Here is a 22303-nt window from a genome sequence, read left to right as displayed (position 1 = left end):
GCCACCGTGCCTGGCCTTGAAGTATGAATCTTAATACAGTTTCAAAGTCTTTGTTATGCTGCTCTGGGTCTGTCCTGAGCCTTGTACAGGTTCACAGACAAAATCTGTGCATCTACTTCGCTGGCTCTCTCCTCCCTGAGATCCACACACTCTGGCCCTTGGGGGCCCTTCTTCTGGTGCTTTTGGAGGATTCCCATCAGGGTTTTTGCTCCATAACTGGGCTACCATCAAGGCAAGGCCGTGAGTAACAGAAGAAAACGAAAAAGCAGGAAGCGGAACCCTCGTGGGTGGCAGCTCCACGTTGACTGCCATCCACAATCTACTGGCTTTATTTTCGGAGTTCTCCAAGAATTGTTTTCTGCATTCTGTCCTGAGTTTTTCACTGTAATCAGCAGGACAGGCTGTTGTGGCACTACCTTGCCACAGCAGAACTGTAACTCTCCCATTTATTTTAGTTAAAAATAAAATCTTAATTTCCTTCTTCTTTGAGAGCCAGAATGAAGATGCCTAACACATCACCACAGATACTAAATCAAACAGCAGCTGCTCACCTGTGTAGACCAGGCTCACGGCTGCTGCTGTTCAGGAGAATTCCAATGTACCTTCCTGCACGAGGCCACATAAACGAGAACCCAAACAAGGAACTTAGAGGGTGCCCAATCTCCTGGTGCTGGGCTCCAAAGCACAACTGGCCGACACTCAGGCCTGCTGCGGGCCCCGCACATCGAGCACACCAGATACTCAGCTCTTGGCACATGCTAATCGATCTCTGAGACTCAGCAATTTTTCTTCCACTTGGAATTTTGTTCCGTTCCTTTCAAAACCTTTATGTAGAGCAAGTTCCTCCCTAAGAGAGCTACACCACACCACAAGAAACACAAGCACAGAACGGTTGAGAGGAGTCATCTGCCAGCCCCAACGGCCGGGGTACAGCAACTGAAATCACGGCCTGCTCCAGACTCAAGGGAGAGACACCCCCACCAACCGCATCAGCCGGGCAAGTGTCATCTCCACTCTGGAATCAGGGAGAAAAGCACGTGCGTGTGTTTGGGGGCGGGTGGGGAAAAGGAATAACAACTTAGCAGCTGTTGCTAAAAATGGCTTTTGTGTGTTTTATTTCAAATCCACTTGTTTACTTCAAAAAAGCAAGCCTTCATAACCTCACCCCAGATCAGGAAGCTGTGAAAACCACAGGGAGAGGCTGGATGCTGGGAAGCCCAGGTGGACACACAGCTCCCCTGGCAGGCAGGGGTCCCCGAGGGCTCCCCACACTTGCACATCTTCAGATCTCGGCAGTGCTGTATGTAGCAGCCAGCAATCACACCCAACCCAGCTGTCACTCAGCCACGGAGAAATCAACGGTGGTGTCAACGACTGAACTAGAACGACACCCACTCACGCCAATGAATCTCACGTTCATAATGTTGCTCAAATTAGGAAAGGTGAGGAATCCTGGTGTGATGCCATTTATGAGATTTAGAGTCAAGCAAAATTATACTACATATTGTATAAGTACCAAAGAAAATTCAGAAAAGTAGCTATCTCTGAAGAAAAGAGAGGGTGAAATGAGAGCACACGTGGGTAATGTGAACAGAGCCGGCAGTGTGCAGCTAACCTGTGTTCTAGCTAACCAGGGTTAAAACTATATAACCTGGGTTCGAGTTAAGATGCCTGTTTGCTGTGTCATGCCTACTTGTTTTAGAGACAGGGTCCTGCTATGTTGTCTGGGCTGGCCTAGAACTACGAGGCTCAGCAATCTCCTTTCCTCTCCCAAACAGCCAGGACTATAGGTGCCAACCGCCATTCCCAGCAACATCACGCTTTTTTGCGTATCTGCGGTATTTTGTAACAACTTTATAAAAATTAAAATAATAAAGCCTATCTCCCATTAAAAATGGTGGGTTGGGCCAGGCACGGTGGTTCACACCTATAATCCCAGCACTTTGGGAGGCCCAGGAGGGCAGATCGCTTGAGGTCAGGAGTTGAAGACCAGCCTGGCCAACATGGTGAAACCTTGTTTCTACTAAAAATACAAATATTACACGGGCATGCTGGTGTATACCTGTAGTCCCAGCTACTCGGGAGGCTGAAGCACAAGACTCACTTGAACCCAGGAAATGGAGGTTGCAGTGAGCCAAGATCACTCCACTGCACTCCAGCCTGGGTGACAGAGTGAGACTGTCTCCAAAAAAGAAAGGTAAGTTGAAGGTAAATGCTTATCTTTGTCTCCTTGTGGAATATACATGCTTATCTCTGCTCTCTTAAAAAGATACAAACCTCCAAGGATAAAGACAAAAGCTAAGAGTAGATAAAAATGTCACTGAAATTTTAGCGGCTGATGAAAGCAAGTGACAGGGTCATGGCTGGTGGAGCCCTCTAAGGAAAGCTGACACTTGGTTTTAGAGGTGCAGAACCCGGACAGAGAGGACTGGTCCTCACTGCAGAGCCAGAACAAGGCTAACATGCAGGTGAGACGGGAAGAGAGGCAGGCCAACCCCAAGTCACTTTCCTGACCCCAACAGGCTGGAAATGGCTTTTCCCCGTGGCCAGAGGACTACCAGGAACTCTCTGGAGAAGGTGAAGCAAGCAGGTAAGAGCCCAAGGACATCAGGTGTGGCTACGAACCCAAGAACAGTGTCCACTCCAGACGGGAGCACTCCCAGACTCCTCAGTGAGTGTCCACTCCAGACGGGAACACTCCCAGAATCCTCAACAACAGTGTCCACTCCAGACGGGAGCACCCCCAGACTCCTCCCCAAGTGTCCACTCCAGATGGGAGCACTCTCAGACTCCTCAGTGAGTGTCCACTCCAGACAGGAGCACCCCCAGACTCCTCCCCAACAGTGTCCACTCCAGGCGGGAGGACTCCCAGAATCCTCCACAACAGTGTCCACTCCAGACGGGAGCACCCCCAGACTCCTCCCCAACAGTGTCCACTCCAGGTGGGAGGACTCCCAGAATCCTCAACAACAGTGTCCACTCCAGACAGGAGCACCCCCAGACTCCTCCCCAAGTGTCCACTCCAGATAGGAGCACTCCCAGACTCCTCAGTGAGTGTCCACTCCAGACGGGAGCACCCCCAGACTCCTCCCCAACAGTGTCCACTCCAGGCGGGAGGGCTCCCAGAATTCTCCACAACAGTGTACACTCTAGACGGGGGCACTCCCAGACTCCTCCCCAACAGTGTCCACTCTAGGCGGGAGGACTCCCAGACTCCTCCCCAAGTGTCCACTCCAGACAGGAGCACCCCCAGACTCCTTCCCAACAGTGTCCACTCCAGACAGGAGTAATCCCAGACTCCTCCCCAACAGTGTCCACTCCAGGTGGGAGCACTCCCAGACTCCTGAGTGTCCACTCCAGACAGGAGCACTCCCAGACTCCTCCCCAACAGTGTCCACTCCAGGTGGGAGGACTCCCAGAATCCTCCACAACAGTGTCCACTCCAGGCGGGAGGGCTCCCAGAATCCTCCACAACAGTGTCCACTCCAGGCGGGAGGACTCCCAGAATCCTCCACAACAGTGTATACTCCAGGTGGGAGGACTCCCAGAATCCTCCACAACAGTGTCCACTCCAGATGGGAGCACCCCCAGACTCCTCCCCAACTGTCCACTCCAGATGGGAGCACCCCCAGACTCCTCCCCAACAGTGTCCACTCCAGGCGGGAGCACTCCCAGACTCCTCAGTGAGTGTCCACTCCTGACGGGAGGACTCCCAGACTCCTCCCCAACAGTGTCCACTCCAGGCGGGAGCACTCCCAGACTCCTCAGTGAGTGTCCACTCCAGACGAAGGCACTCCCAGGCTCCTCCCCAACAGTGTCCACTCCAAATGGGAGCACTCCCAGGCTCCTCCCCAACACTGTCCACTCCAGGCGAGAGCACTCCCAGGCTCCTCAGTGAGTGTCCACTCCAGACGGGGGCACTCCCAGGCTCCTCCCCAACAGTGTCTACTCCAGGCGGGAGCACTCCCAGGCTCCTCCCCAAGTGTCCACTCCAGATGGGAGCACCCCCAGACTCCTCCCCCTCCTCCAACCCAGTGCCACCACAGCAGAACATACGCAGATTCCTTTCTGAGAAGCTGCCCTAAAAAAAAGACCTACAGACCCTGACCTGTGGACTCCCAAACCATGAAGGAAAGAGCCAGAGTCCTGCTCAGTCCTCCTGCAGGGAGTGTCCCCTGTTAGCGAGCCCTGACCCCATGCACACACAGCCTATATGCAGCTTTCAGGTGGATCACGCTCTTTTCGTTTTGTAGTTAACCCATGTAACTCCCACCGAAATCAATATGTAGAACATTTCCAGTAATCTAGATTACCTTACGCCTCCCCAAGTCGATACCCAACCTAAACCCCTAACAGGCAACCACTAATGAGACCTTAACCCCAGCAGGGCCAAACACCAGCACCAAGTCCCTCCAACCGCACGTTTTTTGTAAAGGAAGTTTTTTTTTGGAACACTAGATGGCCACATTGAGTAGCTGCAAGAGAGACCACGTGGCCCATAAAGCTGAAATATTTACATTCTGGCCTTTTACAGAGAAAGCTGGCTGGCCGGCCAGCCTCTGTCCTCAAGTGTCAGTACAGCTGGTAGCTGAGCCTCAGGTGAGTGAAACTACACAGTGTGTGCTTTTTGTTGCTGGCCTCTTGGGCTCCACATTATTTCTGTGAGATGCAGCTATGCTGGTTTGCACACTTGTGTTCAATAAGAACTTCATTCACACATAAAGTGACTGCTGGAGGCAGAAAAGCCCCTGATCAGAAAGACAGAGGCCAAAATAAACAGAGAAGAGAAACTCAGGTCAGAAACAACTCAGGGAGCAAAAGAAAACCCATCTTACTTTATCCATGAAGTAAGAACAAGATAATTTTTAAAAATTAAAACATAAGAACAAAGATACTTTTTTAAAAAGAACATGCAGGGCCAGGCGCAGTGGCTCACACCTGTAATCCCAGCACTTTGGGAGGCCGAGGCAGGCGGATCACAAGGTCAGGAGTTTGAGACCAGCCTGACCAACATGGTGAAACCCCGTCCCTACTAAAAATACAAAAATTAGCTGGGCATGGTGGCGGGCGCCTGTAATCCCAGCTACTCGGAAGGCTGAGGCAGGAGAATCGTTTGAACACGGGAGGCAGGAGTTGCAGTGAGCTGAGATCATGCCATTGCACTCCAGCCTGGGCGACAGGGCAAGACCCCGTCTCAAAAAAAAAAAAAAAAAAAAATTAACAGAAAAAAAAACTCTTGAAATGAAAAATATGACAGAAATTAAAAATTCAATGGAAGATTTGGAAAATAAAGTTGAAAAAATCTTCTAGAAAGTATAACAAAAAGGCTGGGCGCGGTGGCTCATGCCTGTAATCCCACCACTTTGGGAGGCTGAGGCAGGCAGATCATGAGGTCAGGAGATCAAGACCATCCTGGCTAACATGGTGAAACCCCGTCTCTACTAAAAAATACAAAAAATTAGCTGGGCGTGGCAGTGGGCACCTGTAGTCCCAGCTACTCAGGAGGCTGAGGCAGGAGAATGGCGTGAACCCAGGAGGCGGAGCTTGCAGTGAGCTGAGATCGCGCCACTGCACTCCAGCCTGGGCGACAGACCAAGACTCCATCTCAAAAAAAAAAAAAAGAAAAGAAAAAGTACAACAAAAAGACAAAGGTGGTGTAGAATAAAGACAATTCTAGATTTCTAAGGTTTCCAAACATACACCTCCCTGGCACCCTGTCTCAGGAAGTGAATGGAGGATTTGCTCCACCAAAACACGCCGGCCGAGAAAGCAGCAGCAAGAGCCCTGTGTAGGGGAAGGAAGGGTGGGTGGCCCTGGGATGGCGGCTGGACAGCAGGCCTGGGGAGGGTCCGACTGGGCAAGAGGATGGGGGCTCCTAGCAGGGGCCCTTCCCAGAGCAAAGAAGCATTCACGGAGCCGCTGGTTCAGGCGTGAATCTGTAATGGGTGCATATAAAAATCACCAAAAGGCCAAAAATAAGCCGCTGGTTCAGGTCGTGAATCTGTAACAGGTGCACAGAAAAATCACCAAGTAGCCAAAAATAACACAACTGTTAATTCCAAGAAAAAGAGAAAGTTGCAAGAAAGGAAATTTAACTATAGTACACTACATAGCTCAGCTGTGAATAGTATCCACGAAGTCGAAAGAACCGCCCATGAGCGGCGCAGATGGGAACGTAGCATGAGGCATGGGGGCAATCTACGGAGCCACACTTCATCTCCCACGACAGGAAGCATGGGGGCCATCCTCCTAGCCACACTTCATCTCCCACAACAGGAAGCATGGGGGCCATCCTCCTAGCCACACTTCATCTCCCACAACAGGAAGCATGGGGGCCATCCTCCGAGCCACGCTTCATCTCCCACGACAGGAAGCATGGGGGCCATCCTCCTAGCCACGCTTCATCTCCCACGACAGGAAGCATGGGGGCCATCCTCCGAGCCACGCTTCATCTCCCACGACAGGAAGCATGGGGGCCATCCTCCGAGCCACGCTTCATCTCCCGCAACAGGAAGCATGGGGGCCATCCTCCGAGCCACGCTTCATCTCCCATGACAGGAAGTCAGTGTGTCTAGAACGGATGGGTTAGGAAACAGCAAGAAAAGCTGCTCAGAAGGAACCGAAGCGTTTTCAGTGTGAGGGGACAGACGGCCACTGTTGATAAAACTTTAAGTATGTTTTTAGAATCTGTCCATGTTATTTTGCAAGAATTTAAGTTTTGTTAAAATGACAAACACAAAAGTTTGATGAGGCAAAAACGATGTCACGGCAGATGATCAACTGATCACAATACAGAATTACCTCTCTCAGATATCACCCCCATTTTTTTTTTTTTTTTTTGAGACAGAGTTGGAGTGTCACTCTGTCACCAGGCTGGAGTGCAGTGGCACAATCTCAGCTCACTGCAACCTCCAACTCCCTGGTTCAAGGGATTCTCCTGCCTCAGCCTCCCGGGTAGCTGGGATAACAGGCGCCCACCACCACACCCAGCTAATTTTTGTATTTTTAGTAGGGACGGGTTTCACCATGTTGGCCAGGATGGTCTCAATCTCCTGACCTCGTGATCCGCCCACCTCGGCCTCCCAAAGTGCTGGGATTACAGGCGTAAGCCACCGTGCTCAGCCAATCACCTCCCATTTTTTACTCCCACTACACTCAGGGAAGATCCATTCCCACCCCTAAGGGAGAGGGGCTGTGACACCAACGCGGATGAGACGGATCGCAGCAGCTGAGAGGAACCCGGCCCGTGTCAGCGCACAGCTCCCCTCTCCTGGCACAGGCATGGCTGCGCTGTGATAAGTGAAGCCCAACCTGAATATCACAACAAGATCAAGATCAGAAAGAACAAGAAATAACGGAGAAAGCCTCTACCCCAGTGAAGCTATTTTTTGCTTAAAGAGAAACGAATCATCCAAGGTAGGTCGCATACAGATGCCCCGTGCTGAACGGGTTTACGTCCACGTAGACCAAAGCTCCTGTGGTCCTTTCCCAGCTTTTCTCAGGCCCACAGGTGCCCCTTACACATCCAGGAGTCCCTGAGAAGCCCACCACAGCTCCAGAGACATACTAACCAGAGGCTCCAAAGAGGCGCACAGAGGTGGGTCTGGTGGCTGGGACCCCACTCTGCCCCAAGCCACGTTGGGGGCTCCCTCGAAGATGAGCACCGGCCTTCTAACGGCAGGTCAGCCTTGCTCAAAGGAGGTGGGTGTCTTCTCCCTCCCCAGGCCGGCAGCCTCCCCAGCACAGGCCACGCGTCACGTGAAGATACACAAGTCCCAGGGAGCACAACGAGATGCTGAGGTCCCATCCATGCCTCCACCCCAGGCCCCAAGCAGCTCAAAGCGCACCTGTGCCCATCTGCCGGGGAGCAGAGTGAGCACCCTGGACACTCCGACGTCTGGCTGGAGCTTGTTACGTCCTTTCCGAGCAGAGGAACATAGGATGGGATCAGAGGACACCACCCAGGCTCCAGTGCGAGGTGTCATGCAAGGACCTAGCGCTTGGTTCTGCCTGAATGCATCCGAGCCAGGGTTCTGGTGAGCTCTAGAAAACTCTCCTAACAAAGTCTAGAGAAAGTGAGGTAGAAGTTACCTTGATACACAGCTAACAATGAATGCAAAAGGTATAACTCAAAAGAGTAAGATTAAAATCACATACCTCTTTTGAGTTGAGAGGCATTTAGCAAAATTCAGCTAATGGACACTAAAGATTTGTTTCACTGCATGTAGGTTTTACTCAAAGAAAAAAAGATTAAACACACATTAAATTCCAGTTAATGGGCCAAGCGCGGTGGCTCAGGCCTGTAATCCCAGCATTTTGGGAGGCTGAGGTGGGTGGCTCACTTGAGGTCAGGGGTTCAAGACCAGCCTGGCCAACATGGTGAAACCCCGTCTGTACTAAAAATACAAAAATTAGCCAGGTGTGATGGCACATTCCTGTAATCCCAGGTACTCAGGAGGCTGAGGCAGGAGAATTACTTGAACCTGGGAGATAGTGGCTGCAGTGAGCCAAGATCGTGCCACTGCACTCCAGCCTGGGCAACAGAGCAAGACCCTGTCTCAAAAAAAACAACAAAATTCAGGCTGGGTGCAGTGGCTCACGCCTGTAATTCCAGCACTTTGGGAGGCCAAGGCAGGCAGATTATGAGGTCAGGAGTTGAAGATCAGCCTTACCAAGGCTGTTCTCTACTAAAAATACAAAAATTAGCTGGGCATGGTGGCGCATGCCTGTAATCCCAGCCACTTGGGAGGCTGAGGCAAGAGAATTGCTTGAACCTGGGAGGTGGAGGTTACAGTGAGCCAAGATTGCGCCATTGTACTCCAGCCTGGGCAACAGAGCGAGACTCCATCTCAAAACAAACAAACAAACAAAAACCAAAAAAACTTCTAGTTAATGGCTTGGCATGATGGCTCATGCCTGTAATCCCAGCATTTTGGGAGGCTGAGGTAGGCAGATCACTTGATCCCAGGAGTTCAAGATCAGCCTGGCCAACATGGCAAAACCTCATCTCTATCTCTACAAAAAAATACAAAATTACCCAGGTATGGTGGTGCATGCCTGCTACTTGGGAAGCTGAGGTGAGAGAATTGCTTGAGCCTGGGAGGCGGAGGTTGCAATGAGCAAAGATCATGCCACTGCCTGGGCGACAGAGCAAGACCCAGCCTAAAAAAAAATAATTCTAGTTAATGTTGGGCACATGGGGTGATTTTACTATTTTTGCACATTTTTGAACTGTCTCATAATAAAAAGTTAAAAATCATGAGACAACATGATACGTGATTTTTTGTTTTGTTTTGTTTTTTGAGACGGAGTTTCACTCTCGCTGCCTAGGCTGGAGTGCAGTGGCAGGATCTTGGCTCACTGCAACCTCTACCTCCCGGGTTCATGCGATTCACCTGCGTCAGCCTCCCAAGTAGCTGGGATTACTGGCGCCCGCCCCTACACCCAGTTAATTTTTGTATTTTTAGTAGAGACGGGGTTTCACCACGTTGGCCAGGCTGGTCTCGATCTCTTGACCTTGTGATCCACCCACCTCGGCCTCGCAAAGTGCTGGGATTACAGGTGTGAGCCACTGCGCCCGGCCCGGCAGCACCTTTCAAAATTACAAGTCTGCATCCCTGGGACCCTGCAAGTCCACCCTAGGATTTATCCTGCAGATCAGGCTCCGGTATCGGAAACGATGGACACAGGAGACCATTCACTGCAACGACGAAAAGCAAAAGACTGGGAGCCATAGAAAGACGGCGCCAGCAGGGAAGAGCCCAGCAGGACCTGCAGGAAACGGGGGTGGCTGGTCCCTCGGGAGGGCCTTGGGCCTGAGGAGAGGAGAAAACGCCTTCCCTCTACAACACTTTGTGCCTTTTGAATGCTGAACCACATGCATTTATCACCCAGTTCAACAACAGTCATTTAAGAGACAACCAAAACCGTTAGCCACATGCCCGGCTATTCTTCAACGCACTGTGGCCAGAATGAAGCTCCCTCCTCTTTCCTCCCTCCTTCCTGGACCAAACCCTGCTCCCCTCACATCACTGTGGAGAACTGACCTTTAACCACTGCCAGCTGTCCAGACAAGACAGAAAAACCAGGCCTCCGGGGCCAACCCAGGGGTGCCCGGAGGGCCAGGCAGCGGGGGACTCACGGTGATGATGTCCAGGATGCTGAGCAGGCTGTGGACGCTGTCTCCCGCCAGAACCTCTTTCACCACCACCTCGGTGCCGTCCTGCGCTTGGAGAGCAGAGTGGGTGCCGTCAGGTCTGGGGCTGCAACCGCGGGGCCTGGCGGAGGCTCAGCCCAGCCCAGGGCAGTGGGGCCACGGGCCTGCACCTCTGAGGTGCCATGAGAGCAGCAGACACCTTGGATGGAGGGCAGGGGACGAGATGGACCTGCTGGCATCAGGGGTACAACACACAGGAAGCAGCAGCAAGGAAAACAGACGGAGGAGACCCCACCTCTCCATCCCATGACTCGTCTTCAGTGTGGGGACTGAGGCAAAAGCTCGCAGAGCCTGTTTGTTTGCTGAGCTAACTATAAGGACTCCGAGGACCGATTCAGTTATTACCAGCCTAAATTCCAGAACTTTGATATAATTTTCCATTAGGTAAAAAAAGAAAAGAAACCGCGCTATTTTGGTGATTTAACAACGTAAGCACTTCATCTCAGCTTGACCCAGGAAAATTCTTTATGAAGTTGCCCAAATCTGGCCCCAGTCCCCTCCATGAGCCCCTCCCATCTAGTCCAAAGGCCAGAGGGACACGGGTTCTGGTCCTTCAGGAGGGCCCCGCACGAGCGGCAACGAAAGCCACTGCTTCACCAGCTGGGCGGCCTCATCCCCAGGAGCTACTGGCTCCAGCTTCCCCCAAGCCCCTTTCCCTTCTAATAACCCATCAAGTCCAGCCACAGACAAAGTGACAAACCTGAGAACCAAATAATTTGCCCAGCAGCGCTTTTGGTCTAGAAACCCCGACAGGCAGTGCCGGAGCTGGTGTGGGATCACAGCCCACTCCCGGGACCACAGCTGGCAGGAGCCCTGCAGGTCAGGGTGATGATCACACAAAGCCCAGGGTTTGCTGAGTGTGTGCTTTAAATGAGAACAAGCAATGGGAAGTCTGGGTCGCAAACTGCCCAGACAGACAAAGCCACACCACCCTCCAGGAGAGCAACACGGCGCCGAAGAGGCCACGGCAGGGTCTGGCCCAGCACCCACCCCCGAGCAGCGATTCAAAGGGTGGAATTTAACAGAGGCAGGAAACAAGTATTGAGCTCCTACGTGGATTCACACCCGAATTTTTTTTTTTTTTTTTTTTTTTTGAGACAGGGTCTCGCTCTGTCGCCCAGGCTGGAGTGCAGTAGCGTGAACACAGCTCACTACAGCCGCGACCTCCCAGACTCAAGCGATCCTCCCACCTCAGCCCCCAAGTGGCTGGGACCACAGGTGCTACCACCATGCCTGGATAATTATTTTTTATTTTTTGTAGAGACGGGGTCTCACTACTTTGTCCAAGCTGGTCTCTAAGCCGTGGGCTCAGGCGATCTTCCCACCTTGGCCTTAATTACTTTCTTACAATTAATTTAATTTTGTTAGAAACCTGAAAATAGAGCAAGGGCTCAATGGACCATGGCAGATCAACACAGTGACTTACGACTAAACTATCAAAGGGAGTATTCTGAGGGCTTGGAAGAAACATTTAAAACAGCTGCCGGGCCCAGCGCCTCATGCCTGTAATTCCAGTGCTCTGAGAGGACAAGATGGGAGAATCGCCTGAGCACAGGAATTGCTGATGAGCTCGGACAACAAACTCAGACTCCATCTCTACAAAAAAATTTTATAAGTGAGCTGGGCATGGTGACATACACCTGTAATCCCAGCTACTCGAGAGGCTGAGGCGGGAGGATCGCTTGAGCCCAGGAAGTCCAGGCCTCAGTGAGCTGAGATCACACCACTGCACTCCAGCCTGGGTGACAGAGTGAGACCCTGTTGCAAAAAACTAAATAAAATGTAATAAAACATAAAAACGGTGAGTTTTCCCCCAAAGAAATTAAAATCAAAATTTTGCCTAGCTTTTCAATGAGAAACGTTTTACAGCCCGAGAAGACAGACGTGGAGGTAAATGCGCAGCCGCCTGACCCCGCCCCGCCGCCCTGCGACTCACAGTGTCCTGGATGCAGACCTCCAGCCGCCCGTCCTGCACCACACAGATGCTGGGGTCCGGCTCCCTGGGCTGGAAGACGTGCTCCCCTTCCTGCAGCTGCACAAAGACGATGTGTTTGCAAAGCTCCAGGAACAGCGGCTTCTCAAAGTGGCCCAGGACCCTGCAAGAGCCAGAGGGCACCGTGGGACACCCTTCCAGGGGAGGAGGATGGTCTCTCCAAGAGTCTCGAGAGCACACGGCCACCGACCCCACTGGCGCCAGGCTTTGTGCTGTGGGTCCACACGGCTGACCAACAAACCACACAGCATTACTGCCAAACACAACCGTCAACTTCTGAAATTCCCGTGAGCCTGTTTTCCATCAGCTCAGAGAACTTCTTGACCCGTGAACCTGAGCCACACACACACGGGAGGAAGGCAAAGGTGGCCTCCAGGATGGTGAGCTGGGCCAGGGAGCGGAAGGGGTGCAGTCCAGGGGCCAGGCAGCAAGACAGGAGCACAGAGCAGAACCCAGGCTCCAGGCTTTGGATCCACCACACCCTTCTTGCTCTTGCCCTGGGTTCACCGCTGAAGATGAAACACCGGGAAATCGTTCAACAGAACAAGAAAGATCTGGTGAAGGAGCCAGAGACCGCGAGGCCCCGCCACGGGGCACAGACACCAGCAGCCCCACGATGCACTTTGCCAACCATCCCCCAACACAAGACGGCCAAGCTGGAGCCAGGCCCCAGCGAGAAGCCCGGGAGTAAGGGAGCTGCCGCAGCCCCCGGGGCTCATCCCCGCTCTTACCGAACGTTTTTCAGCATGTACAGAACTTCCGATGGCAGGTGAGAATTCTTCATGTCAAACTCCGTGAGGTCAGCCTCCAGCAGGGAGGGCGGGGGCTCCTTGGGCTGCAGGGCCGGGTATTCCTTCTTGAAACGCAGAATCCTACAAGGCAGAGACACACTAGCCTTGAGCAGACCAGGCGGGTTCGAAACCCACAGCATCAGTGGCCGACACACCAGGCAGCTCAGGGTCGGGGCGGCCAGCACCATGGGGGGCACCCTGGGCAGGATGTGGTCTGAAGGACACTCAGTACCTCTTGGCCAAAGACAGCACCTTGGTCCTCTTCCTGGCCCGCTGCCGGGGCAAGGCAGTGTTCTCCACAAGGGTGTTGGGGAGTGTGGTCACCTGCAGAGCCAAGGGAGAGACCAGGCACTGACCCTGCAAGCCGCAAGGTCCAAGCTCTTTGCCATGGGGATCAGTCCTCAGGACCTGCCTGTGGGCCTCCCACAGTCCCAGCTTCAGCTCCTGGGGTCTGGCTGTGCCATTTTCCCACCCTGCCTGGCCTGTGAGGGAATGTTGGCAGCGATACAGCCCCACACATCCTTGGGATCGTCCTCACTGTCCCCAAACAGCCAACCCTCCAGAGCCCCCAGGATTCATGCCTGCTGGCCCTGCTGCCCCGAAGGCTGACATCCGCTCCATCTTTGGCTCTCATACTGGTCAACACAACCCTTTGCTACAACCCTTTAAAAATCCGCCACTGTCCCCACCGACCTTACCCCCCAACTTCCCCTCTGACCTGGGGCCACTGCCCACTCTGTCCCATATCTGGAACAGTCTTCCTCCCTTTTCTCAGGCAGTGCCTGCTTGACTGCCCAGAATAGCAGTGGCCTGGGTCACACCCTGCATGCTGGCAGGGTCACCTCACTCAGGCCCCACTGCCTGCTGCCCCTCGGTCCAGAGCTGTCAGCCTCATGGCTTTCCTCCCAGGCCCTCAGCTTCCCTGTCCTCTGTGGGGCCACTGGATGATGGCTGACACTCAACAGACCGCCTCCACTCTGCTCCAGACCACCCTACGCCCTGTCCCGGCCGCCTAAGCCTGTCCAAGACCCAGCCTACAGCAGCCCTAACTCATCTGCCCTTTCACAGCACTTAACGCGGATGAGAACAGATGAGTCACAGACACCCATATCCCTCCCCTCTTGAGTTTCTCAATTTTCTTTTTGTTTTTTGTTTGTTCGTTTGTTTTTGAGATGGAGTTTTGCTCTTGTTGCCCAGGCTGCAGTGCAATGGCACGATCTTGACTCACTACAACCTCCGCCTCCTGGGTCCTGGCTCAAACAATTCTCCTGCCTCAGCCTCCCGAGTAGTTGGGATTACAGGCGCCCGCCACAACGCCCAGCTAATTTTTGTATTTTTAGTAGAGACGGGGTTTCGCCATGTTGGCCAGGCTGGTCTCGAACTCCTGACCTCATGATCCGCCCACCTCAGCCTCTCAAAGTGCTGAGATTACAGGCGTGAGCCACCGTGCCCGGCCGAGTTTTTCAATTTTCTATGAAGAACACGAATTAGTTGTACAACCAGAAAAAGGTAACAAAGATTGCTTTAAAGGGATCAGTCTGTGCGGTTTCTGTGAAGCTTCTGGGTGGTCTGTTGAGCACCTCCTGGGCCCTTCAGGAGTGCAGGGAGGCGGCCAGGGGAGGCCTCCGACAGCCCAATTGGCCAAAGACAAGTAAGGGTTAAACCAAGGCTGCTTATTCCCCAGATCGGGGCTTGTGAAACTCGGATCCCTGAGCCCCGGCCCAGGGATCTGTGTCTAGGTTCCGGAACCACCCAGACATTCAAAGTGAGTCACGCAGCTTTCAGCTTAGAGCACACATGCCGGTAACCAGGGAACTCAGCCCCTCAAATCCCAGGGGATGGACTCTGTCCTCAGCTCAGCATCCCAAAGCCTGGCAGAGACCTCCAAGCTTGGCAGCAGAGTCGGGAACCTCTGGCCGAGCGTGAGGCCCTCTGCACCCACCGGGCCCCAGTGATGTTCCTAGAAAGCAGCTTTCCGTTCTCATTTATTGTTAAAATAAACATCCACTCTGGGGGCCGACAGGGCCTTTGTGAGCGGCAAGCGACTGAGTGCACGAGCTGTTCCAGTATAATAAAATATATAAAATAAGAATAGTTATACTACATATAGATCTTAGATATGATTATATATGAATATCATTAATCATTAGCTTGTAGCAATTACTCTTTATTCCAATATTATAATAATCCTCGCTCTACAATCATAACCTAGGAAAAGCCAGGCCATACAGAGATAGGAGCTGAGGGGACATAGTGAGGAGTGATCGGAAGACAAGAGTGCGAGCCTTCTGTTACGCCCGGACAGGGCCACCAGAGGGCTCCTTGGTCTAGCGGTGATGCCAGCGTCTGGGAAGACACCTGTTGCCAAGCAGACCATGGTCTAGCGGTAGCATCAGTGCCAAGGAAAAACACCTGCTACTTAGCAGACAGGGAAAGGGAGTCTCCCTTTCCCCAGGGGAGTTTAGAGAAGACTCTACCCCTCCACCTCCTGTGGAGGGCCTGACATCAGTCAGACCTGCCCGCAGTTATCCGGAGGCCTAACCGTCTCCCTGTGATGCTGTGCTTCAGTGGTCACGCTCCTAGTCCGCCTTCATGTTCCATCCTGTACACCTGGCTCTGCCTTCTAGATAGCAGTAGTCAATTAGTGAAAATACTAAAAGTCTCTGATATGCAGAAATAATGGCATAAGCTGTCTTTCTCTCTCTCTCCTCTCTCTCTCTGTCTCGGCTGCCAGGCAGGGAAGGGCCCCTGTCCAGTGGACACGTGACCCATGTGACCTTACCTATCATTGGAGATGGCTCACACTCCTTACCCTGCCCCTTTGTCTTGTATCCAATAAATATCAGTGCAGCCTGGCATTCGGGGCCACTACTGGTCTCTGCGTCTTGGTGGTAGTGGTCCCCAGGACCCAGCTGTCTTTTCTTTTATCTTTTTGTCTTGTGTCTTTATTTCTACACTCTCTCGTCTCCGCACAGGGGGAGAAACCCACCGACCCTGTGGGGCTGGGCCCTACAGGCCTTCCCACCCCTCCGGCCACTGTGCACCACAGACATTCCTGAAGCTGCCCCTCCAGGCCAGGGGGAGTAGAGGCCTGAGAGGGTGAGGGGTTATTCTTGGGTAAAACGCATTGGATTCAGCTGGAGGAAGCAGACACCATTCGGCACAATTTATAATTTCCCCCAAACCCTGAGCCTGGTGGCAGAGCTGGGAAGCTGGGGAGAGGACAGCACACGCCAAGCACTGCCCAGCCTGGGGGAGCCCGCAGCAGAAGGGGTCCCTCCCACAGGGGCCTGCTCAAGGAAGCCGTGTGCAGCCTGGGGCCCCGAGCAATAGCTACCTTCCTCATGATCTTCCGGCCGTAAAACATCACTTTGTCTCTCTTCCGGAACCGGTACTGAGGAGTGGGCTGTGCTTGTCCTGCAGGGGAGTAAAGGGATGGCCTGAGGTAGAGCCGTGGCACAGGCCTGGTCCTGGACATGCAGGTGCGGCACAGTCAGTCATACTCTCGTCCCTGCCAGTAACTGGCCATACTCAGACAGCATGAGGGAAGAGGGCCTGAGTGACAGGCTCATCTCCAACAAAGGGGGCTCTCCCCTCTTCCCACTGAAGCCTTGCTCAGGAGAGGAGAACAGAAAGGGCTCTGAACAGACTTGGCTTCCTGGAACCGACAGGCTCGGCCTGAGCCCAGATGGGCCATCAGATTCTAGCCAAAGCCACCATGGGCTTGAGGGCCCCTCCCAGGGGCTCAAAACACATCCCAAGACACCCACGCTTTCCCCCAACCCCCCGGGCCAGAGTCGGAACCAAGATACTCACGAAACTGGCTAAGCCTTCTGAACATGAAAAGGATGAGGACACCAACCAAAGCCAGGGCCAGGAGGGCTCCAACCGCAATCCCCGTCAGCTGGCAAGAGTGGAAACACGGCACCCATCAGCAAGGCCACAAACCTAACCCTAGCCCTGAGCCTGCCCCCACCCCAACCACAGGCTGGGCAGGAATGAGCCAGGGGATGGGGACAGGGAGAGGTGAAAAAGGCCACGGCCCATCCAGGTCTGGCCCCAGGGAAGCGTGAGGTGATTACCATGGTGGACGGTGAACCTTCCTCCATGAACCACAGCCCCCAAGAGTGCAGGGCGGTGCCCAGGCAGAAGTCAGCCTGCAGCAGAGAGCATGGGGTCAGGTGGGCATGGACAGGTTTCCCAGCCCGAACTTGTTCAGAGCAGCAGGAGGAGAGCCGGGAGTTAGGGGAGAAGTCAGCAGCCCCGGAGACTTCTGGGAAGAAGTGATCTCGCCCGGGGTGCCGGGGTCCTCTGAGCCCCCTGCTAGGAAGCACTCAGAGAGCAACCTGGCTCCCTCAGTCACTGGGATACAGTGGGGCAGGGCCAGCGGCTGCCCCAGGCATCACTAACACACCCACATGCTGGTGATGCAATCCTTGGGATGCAGGTCTCAGGGAGCAGGCCCGGCCACAAGGGAGGCCAAGGCCCCCCTCTCAGTGTCGCCTCAGCCCCAGCAGGAGCGGTGCTCAAAACCCCTAGGAGCCATCTGGATTCTGAGAACATTCAACACCAGTTCACATGCCAAACAAGGAGGCAGCGGCCGAGAAGGCTCTGTGTCCTGCCGTCTCCTGGAGCAGCAGGACTTCAGAAGTCCAGGTCCGCGGGAGGGAGGGAAGAGAGGGTGAGGGCAGGATGGTGAGTGCGCGACAGCAGAGGACGCTGGTGGTTCCAAGAAGTGAAAGAGAAAACGAGAAGACGACACCAGCCAGACAGGCAGCCCTCTCCATTCCTGCTGGCATCACACCTTCCTCCCAGGCAGCCAGGAACCGGATAGGGCAGGGGAAGCCACTGGTTCAGCCTGAAAGTTTCTACACAAGAGCCAAGGCCTAAAACAACACCCACCCCCACCTCACTGCAGAGAGCAGGACTCCCATCCGTGCCAGAAAATCCAGGGAAGGGCTGGGCGCAGTGGCTCACACCTGCAATCCCAGCACTTTGGGAGGCTGAGGCGGGCGGATCATGAGGTCAGGAGATCGAGACCATCCTGGCTAACACGGTGAAACCCCGTCTCTACTAAAAATTCAAAAATTAGCCGGGTGTGGTGGTGGGTGCCTGTAGTCCCAGCTACTTGGGAGGCTGAGGCAGGAGAATGGCGTGAACCCGGGAGGCAGAGCTTGCAGTGAGCTGAGATTGTGCTACTGCACTCCAGCCTGGGCGACAGAGGGAGACTCCATCTCAAAAAAAAGAAAATTCAGGGAAGTCGGAAGAGCACTCAGAAACGCATTTAAAGACACAATTCTGCACCAAGACAGAATGAGGACGTGCCCAGAAAGCTGAGCCCTTCGAACTTGGTTCAGAAGCAAATACAAGCCCTGGGAGCTTCTGCTTCAGGACAGGGGAACCCCTACGCTCACTCTCAACCAGGTGGGGAGCAGAGAAGCACCTACAACCATGTCCCTCACTTAAGGAAGCGAAGTGAGTCCCTCAGCCCAGCAACCGCTTCTGGGACCGATTATCCAAGGAAGGCCTATCACGCGATGGCCCGTGACCTGGTCACAGGCTCTCCTGCGGTGGAGCAGCTCAGCCTTTTCTAGCTTTTCACTGTTGCTTTAATGGGTCCAGTGTTCTGGTTTAGGAAATAAGGCCTTTGCCATGTGGCTACAGATGTTTGACTAAGAAAAAGATTCTAGGGCTGGGCACAGTGTCTCACGCCTGTAATCCCAGCACTTTGGGAGGCCGAGGCGGGCAGATCATGAGGTCAAGAGTTCAAGACTAGGCCGGGCACGGTGGCTCATGCCTGTAATCCCTGCACTTTGGGAGGCCGAGGCGGGTGGATCACGAGGTCAGGAAATCGAGACCATCCTGGCTAACACAGTGAAACACCGTCTCTACTGAAAATACAAAAAAATATTAGCCGGGCGTGGTGGTGGGCGCCTGTAGTCCCAGCTACTTGGGAGGCTGAGGCAGGAGAATGGCGTGAACCTGGGAGGCGGAGCTTGCAGTGAGTTGAGATCGTGCCACTGCAATCCAGCTTGGGCGACAGAGCAAGACTCCGTCTCAAAAAAAAAAAAAAAAAAAAAGTTCAAGACCAGCCTGGCCAACATGGCGAAACCCCGTCTCTACTAAGAATACAAAAATTAGCCGGGCGTGGTGCCTGTAGTCCCAGCTACCCGGGAGGCTGAGGCAGAATTGCTTGAACCCAGGAGGCGGAGGTTGCTGTGAGCCAAGATCACACCATTGCACACCAGCCTGGGCGACAGAGCGAGACTCCGTCTTGGGAAAAAAAAAAAACACAGAAAAAGGTTCTAAGCAAAACCATCAGGCAAAGTCCTAAAGGAACTGGAAGTAGCAACTGTGACCTTAGGGGAAGAAAAGACAAGGCCTCAGGCAATGCCCAGGGGCCACTGCTGGCTGCCCCCCTGTGAACAATGCCCATGGGCCACCGCTGGCTGTCTGCTGTGACAGGCGCGTCTAACAAGTGCTGGCAGCTGTGACAGGCAGCAGAGAGGGGCCAGATCCAACACTCCCACAGTCCTCAGGCGCCAAGAAGCCACGGGGCCAAAGAGCGCGGCAGAGCAGACGCCGAGAGGAGCCTTCTCTGGGTCCAGAAATGCCCCCCAACTGGGAAATCCAGGGATCTGGTCCCCTGAGTTACATACCTGTGGGCCGTCATCTTTCTCTTCCTCCATGGCTAGAAACAGAAAAAACAGTCAGGGGCGAAAAGCAGACAGCCTGAAGCAAACAAGGGCACACCTCTACCCGCTCATGCTCACACTGGGACACTTTTCCCTGGGTTCCTTTCAAGTCAAATTATATTTCACTGAAAGGAAAATCCTGCTGAAAAAGTCTGTTCTCCAGGAAGAAAAGCTGTCTTTTGAGAAGCGTCTGTCATCTGCTAGGAGCCACCTCCTTCCCTCTGTAAACAGCCCTCACGTGGCTGTCCCGGAACCCAGAACAGCAGCCAGATGGGGCGGATCCAAGCAGGTCAAGAGGAGCCAGGCCCAGCGCGGCGGGGATGGGGGCAGCGCTGCCTTCTGGAGAAGCACGGCTGGAGGGGAGGTGACGCTGGCGGGGCGTGGATCCGGGGTGTGGGGATGCAGCTGGGGAGGAGGGTGCAGCTGGGGAGGGGGTGGATCTGGGGTGTGGGGGTGCCGCTGGGGAGTGGGTGCAGCTGGGGAGGGGGTGGATCTGGGGTGTGGGGGTACCGCTGGGGAGAAGGTGCAGCTGGGGAGCGCGTGGATCCGGCGAGTGGGGGTACCGCTAGGGAGGGGGTGCAGCTGGGGTGTGGGGGGGCCGCTGGGGAGGGGGTGCAGCTGGGGAGGGGGTGGATCTGGGGTGTGGGGGTGCCGCTGGGGAGGGGGTGCAGCTGGGGACGGGATGGATCTGGGGTGTGGGGGTACCGCTGGGGAAGGGCGTGCAGCTGGAGAGGGGATGGATCTGGGGTGTGGGGGTGCCGCTGGAGACGGGGTGCAGCTGGGGAGGGGGTGGATCCGGGTTGTGAGGGTGCGGCTGGGGGGCGACTTCCGCGTGGGGTGAGAGGTCGCCTGCGAGGGTGACCGGGCAGGAGGGCTCAGTGCGCAAGCCGGACGTGCTGGGTCCAAGATTATTGATTAATTTGGGCACCGCGAGGGCTCGAGTCCCCCCACACCATTGCCCGGCCTGCGGGGGAGCACAGACAGCCCGGGCCCTCCCGGCTGCAGGTCCCGGGCTTTCCCCGCGCGGTTGCCGGCTCCGTCCAGAGGAGCCGCGCCCGGCGGAGGGGTAAGAAAGGCGGGGTCGCGGCGTCAACGCGGCGGCCGTCTCGAGTCCAGGGCCCGCGTCCTCCCCGACCTCCCGACGCCACCTCACGGCCTCAGGGGGACTGGGCTCCCGGGAAACCGCCGGCCACCTGGCGGACGAACACAGGCAGTGGCGGGCAGTGGAGACGTCAGGGACCACCGCGCTGAGCGCGATCACTCATCCGCCAGCCCCGCCCCGCGGGCCCCGCCCCGCCAGCCCCGCGAGCCCCGCCCCGCCCCGCGCGCTCCTCGCATTGGCCGAGTCCCCGCGGCCACACCCCCTACCAGATTGGGGCCGCTATTGGACGCGGCGGCCGCGGCCAATCGGAGCCGCTCTTGCTGCGACGCAGCGGTCGGAAGCGGAGCAAGGTCGAGGCCGGGTTGGCGCCGGAGCCGGGGACGTTTGGAGCTCGTGTGGGGTCTCCGGTCCAGGTGAGTCTGTCGGATTGGGGCGGGCGCCGCGCGCGGCCAGGGGCGGGGCTGGCCGGGTTCCCGGGGCCGCGACTACCCGCTCTCTCCTCCCGCAGGGCGCGGCATGGGCGTCCTGGCCGCAGCGGCGCGCTGCCTGGTCCGGGGTGCGGACCGAATGAGCAAGTGGACGAGCAAGCGGGGCCCGCGCAGCTTCAGGGGCCGCAAGGGCCGGGGCGCCAAGGGCATCGGCTTCCTCACCTCGGGCTGGAGGTTCGTGCAGATCAAGGAGATGGTCCCGGAGTTCGTCGTCCCGGATCTGACCGGCTTCAAGCTCAAGCCCTACGTGAGCTACCTCGCCCCTGAGAGCGAGGAGACGCCCCTGACGGCCGCGCAGCTCTTCAGCGAAGCCGTGGCGCCTGCCATCGAAAAGGACTTCAAAGACGGTACCTTCGACCCTGACAACCTGGAAAAGTACGGCTTCGAGCCCACACAGGAGGGAAAGCTCTTCCAGCTATACCCCAGGAACTTCCTGCGCTAGCTGGGCGGGGGAGGGGCGGCCTGCCCTCATCTCATTTCTATTAAACGCCTTTGCCAGCTATACGGTGTTTGTTTTTTGGCCTCAGGTCATGGCAAAGTGTGCAGCATGACAGATTTCAGTGCAGGCACCTAAGCCGAGTTCTCATGCAGACTCGGCGCTGTGAACCTCTTTGGAGGTCATCTTCCCAGTCCGAAGGTTCTGGGAACCTGCCAAGGGCAAACATCACTCAGCTTGCAGGAGAAAGAATTTACAAGGCAGATTGTGCCGGATGACAGCACTGGTCAGTTCATCCCCCAAATTATTCACCCAGGGAACAAAGACACAGAGATGGGGGTCTCACTATGCTGCCCAGGCTGAGAACTCATGGGCTGAAATGATCCGCCCGCCTCAGCCTCCCAAAATGCTGGGATTACAGGTGTGAGCCACTGCGCCCAGCCTAGGAAAATTTCTTGTTGCAATCTGACACATAGTGACGTGTTGTATCATCAGAAAAGAAGAAAGGGATAAGGCCAGGTGCGGTGGCTTACGCCTGTAATCCCAGCACGTTGGGAGGCTGAGGCGGGAGGATCACAAGAT

The 22303-nt window shown here is 55.0% G+C and overlaps 2 protein-coding genes across 18 annotated transcripts in view; one reads left to right on the top strand and one right to left on the bottom strand.

The window, feature by feature from the left end:
* Window positions 1-20620, bottom strand: part of PNPLA7 (patatin like phospholipase domain containing 7) — a 93555-nt gene extending 72935 nt beyond the window's left edge. For 4 of the 17 annotated variants that reach the window (XM_054659270.2, XM_054659275.2, XM_063788079.1 and 1 more), the window contains exons 1-8: window positions 19660-20620; window positions 17083-17157; window positions 16817-16904; window positions 16338-16417; window positions 13233-13324; window positions 12941-13081; window positions 12153-12312; window positions 10142-10222 (exon numbers count right to left, since the gene is read on the bottom strand). In XM_054659270.2, the coding sequence (XP_054515245.1) occupies window positions 10142-10222; window positions 12153-12312; window positions 12941-13081; window positions 13233-13324; window positions 16338-16417; window positions 16817-16904; window positions 17083-17157; window positions 19660-19689 (747 nt within the window). In that variant the 5' untranslated portion in view covers window positions 19690-20620. The remainder of the gene's footprint in view (window positions 1-10141; window positions 10223-12152; window positions 12313-12940; window positions 13082-13232; window positions 13325-16337; window positions 16418-16816; window positions 16905-17082; window positions 17158-19659) is intronic. The other 13 variants (XM_054659271.2, XM_054659272.2, XM_063788083.1 and 10 more) reach the window with 6 other exon arrangements.
* Window positions 20621-20951: 331 nt separating this feature from the next.
* Window positions 20952-21787, top strand: MRPL41 (mitochondrial ribosomal protein L41). The gene is made up of 2 exons (XM_054659296.2): window positions 20952-21210; window positions 21306-21787. The coding sequence occupies exon 2, from the start codon at window positions 21314-21316 to the stop codon at window positions 21725-21727; it is 414 nt and encodes a 137-aa protein (XP_054515271.1). The 5' UTR covers window positions 20952-21210; window positions 21306-21313; the 3' UTR covers window positions 21728-21787.
* Window positions 21788-22303: the final 516 nt, after the last annotated feature.

This window comes from Pan troglodytes, chromosome 11, assembly GCF_028858775.2.
Source record: "Pan troglodytes isolate AG18354 chromosome 11, NHGRI_mPanTro3-v2.0_pri, whole genome shotgun sequence".
NCBI lineage: Eukaryota > Metazoa > Chordata > Mammalia > Primates > Hominidae > Pan > Pan troglodytes.
This window is presented reverse-complemented; position numbering and strand designations above follow the sequence as displayed.

Bases quoted from the DNA above. Each gene is read 5' to 3' on its own strand.
- MRPL41 (XM_054659296.2), top strand. From the start codon at position 21,314: ATGGGCGTCCTGGCCGCAGCGGCGCGCTGCCTGGTCCGGGGTGCGGAC.